This window comes from Alexandromys fortis, unplaced genomic scaffold (assembly GCF_014885135.2).
Source record: "Alexandromys fortis isolate MF-2015 unplaced genomic scaffold, M_Fortis_MF-2015_v1.1 scaffold_31, whole genome shotgun sequence".
NCBI lineage: Eukaryota > Metazoa > Chordata > Mammalia > Rodentia > Cricetidae > Alexandromys > Alexandromys fortis.
The window spans coordinates 15,185,760-15,202,459 of record NW_026067974.1 but is presented as its reverse complement, the minus strand read 5'-3'; the positions used below and the strand labels follow the sequence as shown (position 1 = coordinate 15,202,459).

Below are 16,700 nucleotides of genomic sequence, written 5' to 3'. Positions count from 1 at the left end.
CAGAAGCCTTCTGTGTACTCAGATGCTAGGGAAATTGCTACAGAATAAACGGTAATATAGGTACAGGCCTGTCTACTTGGATAGTTTAGTCCTTCGGGAAACCACTGGCGTTAGGGAGATAGTTCAGTGGCTGACGTACATCATGAGGACTGGAGTTCAGATCCCCAGAACCCACATAAAAGCCAGGCAGGCATGGTGACCACCTGTAATCCCAGAACTCAGAGGCACAGATAGGAGTTCCCTAGACAGTAGACAGAATTAGCACGCTTTAGGTCCAGCAGAGACTTTACCTCAGTAAAGTAGAAGACGATGGAGGTAGACACTGGTGTCAGGCCTCACAGACATGCATACACCATACACACATGGGGAAAAGAAAAGCAGGTAGTTATAATAAAATTGCTACAAGGGGGACCGGAGAGATAGCTCAGCAGTTAGGAGCACTGGCTGCTCTTCCAGAGGATCTGAGTGTGGTTCCCAGCACCCACATGGCAGCTCACAACCTCCTGTAACCCCAGTTCCAGGGGACCTGGCGTCCTCTTCTGCTTCCCTCAGGCTCCGGTATGCATGTAGAACAGATACATGCACACGAGCACACACACATAAAATTACAATTTTTTAAAAAACAAAATTACTACAAGGGATGCCGAGGATCCAGGTGGTGGTTCTTAACCTTCCTAACGCTGCAAGCCTTTAATACATACAGTTCTTCATGTTGTGCTGACCCCCAACCATAAAATCATTTTCATTGCTGCTTCATAACTGTAATTTTGCTACTGTTATGAATTGTAATGTAAATATCTGATATGCAGATGGTCTTAGGAGACCCCTGTGAAAGGGTCACTCAGCCCCAAGGGGTCGCGACCCACAGCTTGAGAACCACTGATCCAGCAGCTCCTCACAGAATCGAGCGTGGTGCCATGTCCTTATTATCCTAGCACTCGGTCTACTGAGGCAGGATTGCAAGTTCAAGCCAGCCTAGGATGCATAATGAGGCCCTGTCAGGGCCAGAGGGTGAGGGGTGAAGATTAACCTTGTGGCCTAGAGATTTTCCAGACCGTTGAGCTCGGGGGGGGGGGGGGGGTGTGTTTGTCAGATTGAGGGTGAACAGCATTCCAGGAACCTGGAAGAAGTGTGACTCTTTTTGATAGTAGGCACTGTGGAACTGGAGTCTCACACCAGGGGGTTATACATGGCACACAGCTTAGACCCTGAGGGCCTGGCAGGCCTCCTTGGTCCTGCTTGGCCTGGACATCACTTCCAGGAGCAGCACCAACAGGATGTAGACCCCAGCCTGCCCCCTCACCCTGACTCCAAGTCCTCTGTGTTCTTTCAGGTTCGACTTGAGGTGTTTCGGGCAGAGGAGCTGATGGCCTGTGCTGGACTGACGTCACCCAGAATTGTACCTCTCTATGGAGCTGTGAGAGACGGCCCTTGGGTCAACATCTTCATGGAACTGCTAGAAGGCAAGGAGACCGGTCCTGTTTTTGTTCTCTCAGAATTCAAGACCAAGAGTTAACCCCAACTTTGCCCTTGGTCTCTAGTCAGTCCGCACATACCTCTTAGCCCCCTTCGCTCTTGCCCTTGGCTTGCATGGAAGCCTGGGAAAGCCCCATATGAAGACTGGCTATTCGTTTCTTAGGTGGTTCGCTAGGCCAGCTCATAAAGCAGAAGGGCTGTCTGCCGGAAGACCGGGCACTCTACTACCTGGGCCAGGCCCTGGAAGGGCTGGAATACCTCCATATACGAAGGATCCTGCATGGCGATGTCAAAGGTAAGGCCTTGATCACCAAGGTCCTGGTCCCAACAGGCTCTTCCTCATGCCTTTCTGCCTGACTTCCTCCAAGCTATGGGCCTGAGCCAGCCGGCAGGGCTGTGCATAGTCGGGAGGGAATGACGTCCTCTGGGCCCTCAGTCTGGCACTGTAGTCTCCATGGTTGTTCACAGAAAACAGAAGACTAAATTCCTGCCTCCTGATGACCTTGGGGGGAGGGCAAGGTGCCAAAGAGACCACTCTCTGGGAGAGTAGTGGTGCCTGTTGCAGTAGGCCCACTCTGTGACAGCCCCACCCCATCCCCTGCTTTCCATGACTAACTAGACTAATGGGAAGCAGCAGCTGCCATGGAGGTCTGGCCAGACAGCTGCCTGACAAGAGGCCAGGTCAAGCCAGGCCAGGGCGGGCTGGGGCCTGGAGCCTGCAGTGACTCACCTGTCCCCTTCTCCCTTTCCCTGGGTGCTGCCTGCAGCTGACAATGTGCTCCTGTCCAGTGACGGGAGCCGAGCTGCCCTCTGCGACTTTGGCCATGCTTTGTGCTTACAACCTGACGGCCTCGGAAAGTCCTTGCTCACGGGTAAGGCCCCGTTCTCTACCTCATGATCTCAATAGCCAGTGGCCATCACTCAATATTAGTCTTACACCCCTGTGCTTTCCCTGTGGGGATAAACGCTGTGACCATGTTATGGCCCTACATAGAATTCACCCCACAACCACCCTCGGTTATTACAGGGTTCTGGTGGTGCATAAATACAGTAATAGATATCAGATGTTCTTGACTGTGTGACCTTACACAGCAAGGCCCAAAAGGCCAAAGACCCTGTCGTAAGTCCAGGCTTTGTGGTCCTGGCTGGCCTAGAACTCATCTAGTCTGCATGTGTCTGTCAGCAATATGATTTCTTCCTTCTGGCTCTGTAAAACTTCACTGTGCATATCACCACATGCTTGTCCATCCATCTGTTGACAGGTATGTAGGCTGGTCCCATGCCTTGGCTAGTTCCGAATATTGTGAACAGTTCGGTGTCTCGCACCCTGCTCCCTAGCTGTAAAAACAATCCCTGCCCATTGGAAAATACTCACTATAACAGAAAAAAGGAAGCATTCCTACCTATTCCTCTTCCCCAAGGAGAAAACCATAATTTACACAATACCATACGTTTTTTTTCATGCTTCCTTAAAACCATTTTAATTCAATTCTGTAACCTGTTTTCTCCACTTAAAAGTATTGAATATAAGGTTCATTTTTAAAAAAAAAAACTACTTTTTTTGGTTTTTTAATGTGTGTGTATGCAAATGTATATGCAGGTGTCCTTGAAGGCCAGAAGAGGGCATCGGCTCCCCTGGAGCTGGAATTCTAGGTGTTGTGAGCCTCCTGATGTGGGTGCTGGAAACAGAACTTGGTCCTCTGGAAGAGCAACCAGAGCTCCTTGCTGAGCTGTCTCCCTAGCCCCCAAATGGTTCTGTTTTGACCAAAGGGAAAATAAGCTATTAAAAGTCTGAGCATCCCTCTCCAAAACTACTCTGAAGCTGCAGCTTCTGGGGTGTCTGTCAGACTCGGGCACACTGGCAGTCATACACAGACTTGGGGCCCATCTCCAAGACTGCCAACCCATTTTATATTGGAAACATTGTTAGATTTAAAAAAAATGAAAACCAGAATGCTTCTGCCCTCTTGTTTTGGATTAGGACACTCAAAGCCTGTGTCCAGCACAGGCAGTGTAATGCTAAAAGCTGTGTGGGTGATTCTATTGGTCTAAACTAAACATCTCTCTTAAAATGACATTAGCAGTTCTTTCGATAATTCATTGCAAAAATAATATCCTTTCTCCTGTTATTTTTTAAGAATATTGAGCAAAAATGTTGACTTTAAAGCACCAGTATATAAACACTATTAGGCCAAGCGGTGGTGGCGCACTCCTTTAACCCCAGAACTCAGGAGGCAGAGGCAGGCGGAGCTCGAAGTTCAAAGTCATCCTGCTCTACAAAATGAGTTCCATGACTACATAGTGAGATCCTATCTAAAATAATAAATAATAATAACAATGTTAGTCAAGCCTGTAATCCCAGCTACTTGGGAGGCTGAGACAGGAGAATTGCAAGTTCAAGTCCAGTTTTAGCAACTTAGTGAGATCCCATCACAAAATAGTGAAAAGAATTTGCTCAGTGGTAAAATGCTTGCCAGATATGCATAAGGCCCTGGACTCAATCTCAAAAATTGGAAGGAGCCAGGCAGTGATGGTGCACTCCTTTAATCCCAGCACTCGGGAGGCAGAGGCAGGCAGATCTCTGTGAGTTCAAGGCCAGCCTGGTGTACAAGAGCTAGTTCCAGGACAGGCTCCAAAGCTACAGAGAAATCCTGTTGCAAAAAAAAAAAAAAGAAAAAAAAAAGGAAGGAAAAATGTTGACATCCACTTAATTATATATGTTGACTGTTATTTGCCTGTTTAATAATCATATACTTGGGAAATCACCAAGGCCAGCTGGCCTGGGTCTGAAAAAGCCTGGGTTAAAACCGGTCTCGCTGAACATAGCGAACAATGAGGACTACTGAGACCTCAAGAACAATGGCAATGGGTTTTTGATCCTACTGCACCTATTGGTTTTGTGGGAGCCTAGGCAGTTTCGTGGATGCTCACCTTACTAGACCTGGATGGAGGTGGGTGGTCCTTGGACTTCCCACAGGGCAGGGAACCCTGATTGCTCTTTGGGCTGACGAGGGAGGGGGACTTGATTGGGGGAGGGAAAGGGGAGGCGGCAGTGGGGAAGAGACAGAACTCTTTAATTAATTAATTAATTAATTAAAAAATAATCATATGCTTTTGTGCATATGAATTTCCTGGGTTTCATATGGAGCGGGTTGGAGTTTTGTTTATTTAGCGTGTTTGTTTTATTTTGTGGTTTTTATTTATTTTATGTATCTGTTATTGATGTGGCATTCCTAAACCATTAATTATATGGAAACAATGCAGCCAAGGTAAACATAAGTGGCTCGTGCCTATAATCCTAACACTTGGGGGGCTGAAGTAGAAGGATTCCTGTGAGTTCAAAACTAGCCTGGGCTATAGACAGAGAATTTGTTTAAAAAATATATATATAGCCAGGCATAGTGGGGCTTTAATCCCAGCACTTGGGAGGCAGAGGCAGGCAGATCTCTGTGAGTTCAAGGCCAGCCTGGTCTACATAGCAAGTTCCAGGACAGGCTCCAAAGCCACAGAGAAACCCTGTCTCGAAGAAAAAAAAAAAAAAAAAAAAAAAAAAGATACGTACTGCAAGTTTGGTGACCTGAGTTTGGTCCCCAGAGCCTAAGTAAAGATGGATGAAGAGAACCAACTCACAGAGTTATTCTCTGACCTCCACAGGTATGTCATAGCTCATATGCGTGTGTACACATCCACACAATAAGAATGTAATTACTTTTAACGTAAAGTACGTCGCCTGGGGACCCAGGAATTAAGTATTGTGGGCACTGCATTCATATGTAACGATTCTGTCTCTGGCGCTGCTTTCTCAGGGGACTACATTCCTGGTACAGAGACACACATGGCCCCAGAAGTGGTGATGGGGAAGCCCTGCGATGCCAAGGTGGACATCTGGAGCAGCTGTTGCATGATGCTGCACATGCTCAATGGTCGCCACCCCTGGACTCAGTACTTCCGAGGCCCGCTCTGTCTCAAGGTCAGTAATGGCCCCAGAGCATCTGTGAGAGGTGACCAGGCCACAGGCCTGTGAGGTTTGTTCTTCCGTGGCAGATGGGAGTGATGGCAGGGGTCTTCTGCCTGTCCGCTGGGCTACTTCACCAGCCTCCTTTAGACTAGGCCTGGGAGACATGGTGTCTTGTTGCAAGGTTCTGTCCTGCCCTATTTGGATCCATATTTCCCTTTCTAAAGAGACTCTCTCCACTAACTGTGCCTCAGCCTTCTCCCTTCTTGGAGTAGATCCCCAGACTAGCATAGAATTGCAGAGAGTAACAAATAAGGCTGCTAGCCAGAATAGGGAAACAGGTCTTGATGTTGTGTTTTGGTCTCTAGATTGCCAGCGAGCCTCCACCTCTGAGGGAGATTCCACCTTCCTGTGCACCCCTCACAGCCCAGGCCATCCAAGAGGGGCTGAAGAAAGAGCCTGTCGACCGAGCGTCTGCCGTGGAGCTTCGGGGGAAGGTGGGCCAGGCATTACAGCAAGGTAAGAGCCTTGTTGGCCTGGGCTGACAGCAAGCCACGAGCAGAGGGAAGGTCAGAGCTGGAAATGGTCAAAACTGAGAGCCTCGGTTTCCCATCTTCCCTCCAGTGCTGGGAAGATTGAGGCAGTAAGTTAGGGCCGATGCCAGACTTGAGAGATGGAGGAGGTGGGCCTGTGACATGGACTCAGAGTGCAAATTAAAACCACACCCATAGTCACTCAACTATAAAGGACCAGAAAGTTGCTAGCACCGAGTGCTGGGGGACTGTGGGGCAGCCAGACTCCTGGGCACTGGAGGGAACCTGTTAGCACTCAGGCAGACCTTCATACGCCCGGGACCAACCCCTCCGCTCCTGGTGCGCTGCAGCCCTGATGTTAGAGGGAGATGAGCGTCCCTCACGGGAGAGTGGAGAGGCGGGTGAATGGGGAATGGAACATCGCCCAGCACTTACAACCACTCAGTACTCACAGAGTATCAGGAAAGCTCTGAAAGCTGCAGGCAGCGAGTGCTGAGGGAAGAGGAGAACCTGGCACACGAGCACTATTGCAAGTTAAAAATCAATAACGAAAGCAACACACATTTTAAACTGGGCGTGATGACTCATGCCAGGAATCCCAGCACCAGGAGGCAGAGGCAAAGAGGATTGCTGGACTCTGAGACCTGAGCTATAGAGTGAGACGTTGTTTTTTTTTAAAAAAAAAAATCATACACACAATAAAAATAAATACAAAGGGACTGCTAAATGTGACGGCAACACCTTTGTTCCCGGCACAGCTTGGGCTACTGAAGAAGGCCCTGTCTCAGATGGGGAGGAGGGAGGTCAAGTATGGAGCATAGTAGAATGTAGGCCGGCAGATGGGAAGGAAACCAGCATTAGCTGAAGGAATAAATTGTGGGACTGGAAAGATGGCTCCGCAGTTAAGTGTACATACTGCTCTTCCAGAAGACCTGAGTTCAGTTCCCAGTACCCATGTCCAGTGGCTCACAACCACCTGTGACTGCAACTGATGCCCTCTTCTGGCCTTTTGTGGGCACTGCATGCACATAACCAACACATACATACGCACATAGTTTCTTTTTCATTGATGGGCCATCCTTGCCCAGGCTGGTGTCTGCATCCCTGCACGTTGCCCGCTCACCTCGAATGCCTCCTCTCTTACAGTGGGAGGTCTGAAAAGCCCTTGGAAAGGGGAATATAAGGAACCAAGACCTCCACCTCCAGACCAAGCCACCTGTCACCAGACCCTACACACCCCACCGAGGGAGAGCCCACCAGCCAAGGCCAGCACAGACGGGGCCTCTGAGCCTCGGCCTCCTCTGCCTCCAGAACCACCAGAACAGAGCAGAGCTCCAGCCCTGAACCTCAGCGAGGAGGAGTCTGGCACATGGGAACCCTTGCCTCTATCCTCCCTGGACCCAGCCCCTGCCAAGGGCCCCAGCTTCCCAGACCGGAGGACAACCTTCCCAGAGCTGGAGCTGCGACAGCTGGAGATGGGTAAGGACACTTGGCAGTGGCTGTGCACGGGTGTGCTCGCGCGGGAACACACACACACACACAACAGCTGGAGAGGGGTAAGGACACTTGGCTGTGGCTGTGCACGGGTGTGCTCGCGCGGGAACACACACACACACACAACAGCTGGAGAGGGGTAAGGACACTTGGCTGTGGCTGTGCACGGGTGTGCTCGCGCGGGAACACACACACACACACAACAGCTGGAGAGGGGTAAGGACACTTGGCTGTGGCTGTGCACGGGTGTGTTCACACAGGAACACACATACACAGGATTTTTGTTGTTCCCAGCCTCCCCTTTCTTCCACCCTACTCCTGGCAGGCCAGCTCCTGCAGGTTGTGCAGGAGAAACCCTGGGAACCTAGCGACTTCTTCCCCTTCAAAGCCGTCTTCCTCTTTCCCCCTGCAGAACTGTTTCTCAACAGCCTGTCGCAGCCCTTCTCCCTGGAGGAACAGGAACAGATTCTCTCTTGCCTCAGCATCGACAGCCGCTCGCTGTCGGAAGACAGTGAAAAGGTGAACTGCTCAGCAGCTGGGCTTGGGCTCGTGGGGGGGGGGGCAGTGAGGTCACCCCTCCAAGAATGCTCCCCAGACTAAGACAGTATGCCTTCAGCACACCTAGGAATCAGGAAAGGCTTTACGTAAGAGGAAAGTGTGGAGGGTAGCTTTGGTACCACACAGAAATGTGCCTTCCCCATCTAGCCTAGGACAGGCAGGTCCTGACCTAGGAGAGGCCCAGGTCCTCTTGTCCCAACCAAGGGCAGAGACAGTTTCCTGAGCGCAGGACTGAGTGTGTTCCTGCTCTTCTTGTGTTCAGAACCCATCAAAGGCCTCTCAGAGCTCGCGTGACACCCTAAGTTCTGGCGTGCATTCGTGGAGCAGTCAGGCAGAGGCAAGAAGTTCCAGCTGCAACATGGTGCTGGCCCGGGGGCGGCCCACGGACACCCCAAACTACTTCAATGGTATGGTCCGCTTATCCCCTCTTGCCAGCCCACTCCTGCCAGAGACTAGGGAGGGGTGGAGAGAGAGCTCACTGGCCTCTCCCCATCACAAAGGGGTCAGGGAGGAAGGTGTGTGCCACCCAGAACCTCACATCTTTGCCTGGAAAGTTGGGTTTAGACCGAAAGCCCTGCCTACTCACAAGGCTTTCCAGACAAGGAGTGGAGAACAATTGTACCCCCTCTGGCTACCAGTAGAGCTGCAGGAGGCTGGCAATATGGGGAGGAAAATGACCAGAAGCTGAGTGGGGAGGAAGGAGCATACCCAGGAGCATTTGATCAGGAAGTCAGCAGTGAGGGGTCATCTCCTGAGATCTGAAGTTAGACAATGAGAAGACACAAATGCCCCTTTTTAAGCTTGGTTGCACAGCTGTGTCAGACGTGCACCTTGTCAGTTCATAGGTACCAGCCCTCCTCAGGGTCCCTCTGACTCACATCAGGCCCCATAGCCATGGCAAAGGCACTTTAGCTTGGAGGCACTTTACGTTGCCTACGGTCTAATTTAAGAGCGTTGAGGAGAATGGAAGCATGATGAGCTCGCTTCCTGCCTGGACTAAAATTGGGATGGTATGACTCAAAGGATGCTCAAGATTCATCAGAGATGGCAGAGTGTAAGCGTTAGGGTGGCAGTGTTTAAATATTAAAAACGTTCACTGAGTCAGGATGGGTAGCCTAATTTGTCTGTTACAGATCTAGATTTCTCTCCTTTATTTAAAACAAAAAAAAACCCAACTCTGTTGGGTTTTGAATTTTCTGGAATTGGCATGTTAGTTAAAAAATACCTGCCGGGCATGGTGGCGCACACCTTTAATCCCAGCACTCAGAAGGCAGAGGCAGGTGGATCTCTGTGAATTCAAGGCCAGCCTGGTCTACAAAGTGAGGTCCAGAAAGGACAGCCAGGACTGTTACACAAAGAAACTGTCTCAAATAAAAAAGAAAAATAAATAAGCATAAAAATTATTTAATTGTGCCTGAAGTTTTCAGAAGGGACTCACAAGGGCTTGGAGGATACTCAATGGTAGGGTGGCTGTCTGACGTCCTTGACACTCTGCCAGAGAAGCAGCAGGGATTGGGATCTTAAAACTCATCAGTACCCCTTTCCTGAGAGGGTTTTTTTTTTGGTTGTTTCGATACAGGGTTTCTCTGTGGCTTTTGGAGCCTGTCCTGGAACTAGCTCTTGTAGACCAGGCTGGCCTCAAACTCACAGAGATCTGCCTGCCTCTGCCTCCTGAGTGCTGGGATTAAAGGTGTGCGCCACTACCACCCGGCTCCTGAGAGGGTTTAAAATGGGTTCTAGGAAACTACAATTGTACACAATTCATTATATTATTTATCCATTTTCACAGAAAAATGTGGAGTAGTCAGGAGTATATTAACTGAAAAGGACTTGGAAATGACAAAGTCACTTGCCACCCCTCATCAAATAGAGGGCTTTGCCGAGAGATTCAATTAATGCCACTTTTAGGAAAATTAACATTAACCCCTCATGGTTTTTGCTGTCGCTGAGGATTGAACCCAGGGCCTTTGTGCATGCTGGCCAAGTGCTTCACCACTGAGCAGACTCCTACCCTGCGTGTGTTATATACTAAAAGAGGAAGTTAGTCTATGCTATTTGGGTTTGTAGAAGACTTTAAAATGGCCACATGTCATCACATCTGCCTCAGTTGACTGAACTTAAAAAAAAAAAAAAAGGAGGAGGAGGAGGAGGAAGAAGATAGCTGGACAGTGGTGGCACATGCTTTAACCCCAGGCAGAATCAAGCGGATCTCTGTGAGTTCAAGGCTAGCCTGATCTACAGAGTGAGTTCCAGGACAGCCAAAGCTACATAGTGAAACCCTATCTTGAAAAACTAAACAAAGGGGGGGGTCTAAATGAAGGAATTATGAAGAGTAAAAAGACAGACAGACATGGTGATAAACCAATAACTCAGCCAGGGGGAGGGGGCCCTTGTCTTCAGTGCCTTTTTGCTGTCCATCCAGAGGAGAGCATTACTTACCCCTGGAAGTTGACCTCAACTCTTAGCAAGGGGCAGGCCAAACTCCAGGCGTTGCTGGCCGGGAAGTATTATTAGGGCCCCTTAACCTAAATGTCCTCTCTGCTGCTCCAACTCAGCCGACTGCTCCACTCTGTGAACGCAGCGTGACTCCAGAGGTTGCCCCTGCCCGTCCCGGGCCCCTGCTCTCTGGGTGACCAGTCACTGCTCTGCCCTCACTGTCAGCCTTGCCTTCTAGGTGTCAAGGTTCAAATACAGACTCTCAATGGTGAACACCTGCACATCCGAGAATTCCACCGGGTCAAGGTGGGAGACATTGCAACTGGCATCAGCAGCCAGGTACGGACACAGGTCACACTTAGGGACGGAGTTCTCCAGGAGGAAGCCTTTCAAATAAATAGAAATGGCACCCTGGAAGATAGGGGCCCATGCCTTAGCTGTCCTCCAGGTCCCGGGGCTGTTGAGGGGCTGTTGAGGGTCTCTGAACCTACAGTTGGGCTAGGAAGGACTCTTCAAGTCCTCCAGAGTGAAGGACAGGCAAGGCTCTCTGGGCCACCTGTTTGGCTGAAGGTACCCGAGCATGTTTGGGGACCATCCATTTTACCCTCTAGCTGAGTTCTCACCACCACTGACTGCTTTGCTCTCCCCACAGATCCCAGCCACAGCCTTCAGCTTGGTGACCAAAGATGGACAACCTGTTCGCTATGACATGGAGGTGCCCGACTCAGGCATCGACCTGCGGTGCACCCTGGCCCTTGACGGCAGCTTCACCTGGAGCTGGAGGGTCAAGCATGGACAGCTGGAGAACCAGCCGTAGCCCTGTCTTCCACCACCAGCTCCGTTCTGCCCACAGCAGGCTTCCTTTGAATCTCAGTACTCAGTTCTCTGAGATGCTGGCTGAGTCTGCTCAGGGAGATCTGCCAGCCCCTGGGTTAGCAGTGAGACCAGGGCTTGCAGCAGCAACTGGAGCAGGTAAAGCGCCTCCCAGGATTTGCCTCCTGAGTGCTGCTGGCCTCTGGCAGGAGAAACCCTTCACTCATGAGGAGACAAGGAGGAAGACGGGTCTCATCCCCCAGGAGGAGAGCCAGTGCTCTCTGTGATGCTCCATACGAGACCCTCACGGATCAGTCAGCACCTGCCAGCAGTTGGGGTGCAGCTTCTAACCTGATCAAGAAGAATAAGTACCTAGGAAGGTAGATCTGGGTTCCCACCTGCCTCATGTAGGGCAAGGCTGCAAGTGTACCTGCCCAGGGGCTCGTGGAGCCTTCAAGCCCTTGTCTGGCCTCCCTGGCCATTGACTAGTGTGAGACATAGCAGGCAGGAAGGATGCTAGCACCTTGGTAGAATGCACCACACCTTTGCGTTATTGTAGTCCAGGTCCTGGGTTGAGCTCCTTGTTCAACCAAGGACCATAGAAGGTATCAAAGAGAAGCGAGTCTCAGGCCTCAGGTTTGTGGCTGCTGGGCACCACTTGTCCTCGGAGCATCAGACCTCACTGAGGCCTGCCCTTTGGCTAGCTGGCACCCTAGACCCTCATCTGTGGAACTGCAGGATGACGTGAGACCTGACAGGAATGGTCTTCAAATGACAGATGCTAAAGAAAGCCACAGATGCAGGACTTGCCATCCGCCAAGGCACATAGACAATACCCAGCACTCCAGCTTCATGGTGACAAGACACTGTCGGCAGCACTTTGCACTCTAATGACCTCGAAGCACTTTTCTGGCTGCCTTCCAGCAGAGCATTGGCTCTGCATGGGCACAAGCAGGCCAGGGGATGGAGAAGGGACTCTCTTGCCCCATCATCCACACAGGCTTGACTGCCTCAAGCCACCTTCAGATTTAAGATGAGCATCGCACCCCCATTGCCCTAGCCAGGCTTTTCCTGGTCAGGCTTGGACTCATGTAGCATTAAGTTAACTGTGAATCATTGTGGGGAGGGGCACAGAGACCCCTCTCCTCTGGAGAAGCTCATCCCCCCACCCCCAGCCAGCCAAGATAGATCCTGTCCAGCAATTCGCAAGGCTGCTTCTGGCCACAGCCCGTGAAGAACCGCAGCCATGGCGCTGCATTTGGGGTGTGCCTGAGTTCTATAAAGCAATAAAATTTGGGGTGATGATTGTTTGTAGGCTGTGGTGTCTCTTTTGCCTGTCTGCTTGCTGTACTCCACAACCCTGACAGCTGTTGGGGTAAATTCCTTCAAGTCTCCCCATTGTTGGAGGCAACGACTGGCATCAGCCCTTGAGGTGGCTGTTCCACCTACCGTTCCCTGGGCTGCCCTATCTCTTGTACCTAGCCAAACTCCTGGGCAGAGGGGAGGAAGCCTCTAAAAGACCAGGTAGCCCACCAGCACCAGAGGGGAGGGGCTTGCACGCCCCAGCACTATCACCCACAGTCTCCTGCCCCTGAGGCCTGACAGCCAGAGGACTCGCCCAGTATCAGAGCATTGGCATGGGATAGTGATGACTTTCCCAGCGTGAGATCCTCAGTCATGGAGCAGCGTCTGATCTGACTCCCGTCCCTAGAAAGAGCTGACTATGCCCGTGTACACCTGTAATCCAGCCTTGGGCTACAAGAAGAATTGGAGGCCAGCCTGGGCCACATTGAACTTTGTCTCAAGATGAAAACAGTTTTCTTAATAGATTTGAGACAGGGTCTCACTGTATAGCCCTGACCATCCTGGAACTCACTATGTGGACCAGGCTGACCTCAAACTCACCGAGATCCCCCCACTCCCCCTTCCACCTCCCCAGTGCTGGGATTAAGTAAAGATCTGTTACTGGTTCTAGTTGGGGGGGGGCGGATTCAAGCTAGCTGAAGTGATTCCGGGTAAACCTGCCAATCTGAATTTGATCCCCGGGAATTGCATGGTGGAAGGTGGCAACCAATTCCCAAAAGTTGTCCTCTGACCTCCCTCCGCACACTGGCCGTGGCATGCAAGTGTTCACACACACAAATAATAAATGTAATGGTAAAAACTTGTGAGATCACCCTGGCAAGCAGCACATGGATGTGTGTGCGGCACACATGTACAGTTTAGAGAGACATTTGGCTGTCCTTGGAGGAATCCCAGACCCTCAAAAATACAGGGGCTTTGTGGCCCGCTGAGGTTCCAAGCCTTGTCCTTACCCAGGAGTGCCGTCCACATACCTGGTCTGCTTCGGAGTGGCCAGCTGCCCCAGGTCTGAGTGCCCTGGCTATTCCACCTCCAAACCCTTAAACATCCTCGGCTGCTCCCACCCACATCCTTGGCATGAATCTTCAAGTTTCCTGCCTGTAAGATCCGTGGCCAAACGTCACAGAAGCCGCAGCATCACAGGCGCCAGCCCCGCCAGCATCTCCAGCGCCTCTCCACCTGGCTAACCAAAGAGCGCACTGGAGGCGGAGGGGCAGCGGCCCGCCTCCCGGACAGAGCCTCCGTCAGCATGGGAGTGACAGGTGGGAACGGGCGGCCGAGTGGTGGGTGGCGCCAGAAATGGCGGGGGTAAAGGCGGAGAAAGGGAAACTGAGTGAAGCCGCAGAGTTTTGGCCTGGGGAGTGAAAAGGAAAACTGACCCCAGCCAAGCCCCTCTGGGTGCCTTTGATTACTGCATCAGCCCCGCGCTGTGCAGAAAAAAATGGGGGCTGGATCGGTCCGGGGTCTTAATGAATTTTGTTCAACGGGATCACATTCGCGGGTACAAATGCACACATTTGGCAAAGCTAAGGGTTGGGAATTTAAGACCTTTGCAAAGGCGATCGCCGAATCCACCTTGCATGAGACACTGTAGAGGACCAGAGACCCAAAGCGAGTAATGCCGCCACCCGCAGAGGGTCTGGGGGAGAGTCAGCAGGAACCACGTGCTCTGAACGGTGGGCTTGGAGCTACCGGAAGAGCTGTGAGGTCTAGAAAACCTCTCAAGAATTGTTGAGGTCTTACGTCATCGCAGTGGGAAGCCGAGAGCTCTGACGAGTGCGGGTGCGTGCTGTTTTAAAGACTGTGAGATTTAAGGTCTCTTTCAGGAAAAACATGGTCACAAGCTTGAAAGCACCGTGGCATAGAGACAGTGCCTGTCCACTTCTATCCTCAGTCCCTAATACAGTGGCCAACAGCTGGGTTTCAGCCCTTCCTTATCAGCTTTATCAAAGAAATAAATACACCTGACTCAAGCGCACTGGAGAATTTATTCGCTGATTAAAAAAAAAAAAAAAAAAAAAAAAAAAAAAGTCAGTGGTCCCCAGGCATGTCTCGGAGCAGCTGCAGGCCAGGCCTAGCATTTTAACTTTTCTCAACAACAACAAAAATGCTAGGTAAAAAAACTGATCCAAATTTTAAAACCAACCATTATTAGTGCCTCTGCTGCCTGTATGAGTTTCTTCCTCTTATAAATTGCTGGGGTTTTCCTTTAAAAGTTTGTGAGCCTGGAGGTGCGGTGCATGCCTTTAATCCCAACACTCAGGGAGACAGAGACAGGAAAGAAGTTCTCTGTGAGTTCAAGGCCAGCCTGGGCCTGGTCTACAGAGTAAGTTCCAGGATAGCCAAGGCTACACAGAGAAACCCTGTCTCAAAACAACAACAATAATAATAATAATAAATACAGTATTTGTGGGACAGGAAGCTAGCATGGTGGTTAAAACATCCACTGTGCAAGTATGAGGACCAGGGTTTAGATACCTGGAACCCACATAAATGCCAAGTGGGTGAGAGGTCCAGCCTGTAATCCGAGCCTCCAAAGGTGGAGACAGGAGATGTCCAGAAAAAGCTGGCCGACTAATCACATCTGGGAGCTCTGAGTTTCACAGTGAGACCCTGCCTCGATGAATGAGGTGGGAGAACACCGAGGATGACTCCTAAAGTCAGCCTCCAGCTTCCGCATGCCCAGCACCCACACACACGCAAACATGCATACACAACATACACACACACATAAACATGCACATACCAAGCTCCAGCTTCCACAAGCATAACACCCACACATGCGCAAACATGCATACACTCACAGACATGCGCAAACACATACACACATGCACACACATGCGTGCAAACATGCACATACAACACACACAAACATATTCATACCAAGCTCCAGCTTTCACAAGCACAGCACCCACACACGTGCAAACATGCATATACACACAGACACATATAAACACATGCAAAGATGCATACACAACACCCACAGATACACAAACACGCATATACACACACATGCGTGCAAACATGCATACACATGCCTACACACATGCAAACATGCATACACATGCCCCCACACACATAAACATGAACACACCAACTTCCAGCTTTCACATGCACAGCATCCATACACACACACACACACACACACACACAAATGAAAAATGAATTTGTGAATCAGTTGCACCTGATGTAAGCATCGAAGCAAACATTGCTCCAAGACTGAATCTGCCCAATATTCGTAAAACTTTTCCAAGCCAGTGAGACCCTTCATTTAAGGGGAATTTTTAACTTTTTTCTTCCCCAACTTCTTTGTTCTCTCTGGATTTCATAAACAGATCTAGATTTCATAAACAGATCTGGGTGGAAAGATAGCTATCAGTATCTTGCAAGCATGAAGATCTGGGTTCGGTCCCCAGAACCCATGGAAAACAGACGTGGTGGTAGTGCCTATAACCTCAGTGCTGAGAAGATAGACAGGAGGATCCTGGCTGGCCTGAGTAGCCCGTGAGAGAGCCTGTCCCAAACAGCAATATGGACAGCTCCAGAGGTAGGACACACGCACACATGCATGCACACGGATGAAAAAAAAAAAACAGACTCCATATTTATTCTCTTCTCTCACTAAAGCTTGGAATTTGGGGTCCACTTTCTGGAAATAGTATTGTTTTCCAGTGCTGTTTCCCAGAAAGCTTTCTCCTTCTTTAATTCTTTTTCATAGAGTCCTGTTAATTTTTTTATATATGTTTAGTGTTGTCCTAGAATCTCTGAAAATGATCAGCTTCTCTTCTGAGTACTCTTATGTTTCTGAGATTATCTTTGGTGTCCTGGGATTGCCTTTTCATCTGCTTATTGACAGATTTGTTAAATATTTGGTAGCCCTAGGTTGCCCCTATTGAAGAATGAAACCATTTAAGAAGCTCACTGTAGGTTTTACCTTCAACTGTAGGTTTTACTGCCTGGCCATTGTCACTTAAGGGTGGCAACCAGGCACACCTGGGGGAATTTCAGCGTCTTCTGATGCCTTACCCTTCAACCCTGGGCTCCCTTCCTTCATTCCTCAAATCTCTGAAATG

At 50.2% G+C, this 16,700-nt stretch overlaps 1 protein-coding gene across 2 annotated transcripts in view; it reads left to right on the top strand.

The window, feature by feature from the left end:
- The window catches only part of Map3k14 (mitogen-activated protein kinase kinase kinase 14), a 47,172-nt gene extending 34,609 nt beyond the window's left edge, over positions 1 to 12,563 (top strand). For both annotated transcript variants that reach the window (XM_050156997.1, XM_050156996.1), the window contains 10 exons: positions 1,334 to 1,463; positions 1,640 to 1,771; positions 2,244 to 2,348; positions 5,283 to 5,446; positions 5,800 to 5,950; positions 7,111 to 7,443; positions 7,871 to 7,977; positions 8,279 to 8,423; positions 10,691 to 10,791; positions 11,105 to 12,563. In XM_050156997.1, the coding sequence (XP_050012954.1) occupies positions 1,334 to 1,463; positions 1,640 to 1,771; positions 2,244 to 2,348; positions 5,283 to 5,446; positions 5,800 to 5,950; positions 7,111 to 7,443; positions 7,871 to 7,977; positions 8,279 to 8,423; positions 10,691 to 10,791; positions 11,105 to 11,269 (1,533 nt within the window). In that variant the 3' untranslated portion in view covers positions 11,270 to 12,563. The remainder of the gene's footprint in view (positions 1 to 1,333; positions 1,464 to 1,639; positions 1,772 to 2,243; positions 2,349 to 5,282; positions 5,447 to 5,799; positions 5,951 to 7,110; positions 7,444 to 7,870; positions 7,978 to 8,278; positions 8,424 to 10,690; positions 10,792 to 11,104) is intronic.
- Positions 12,564 to 16,700: the final 4,137 nt, after the last annotated feature.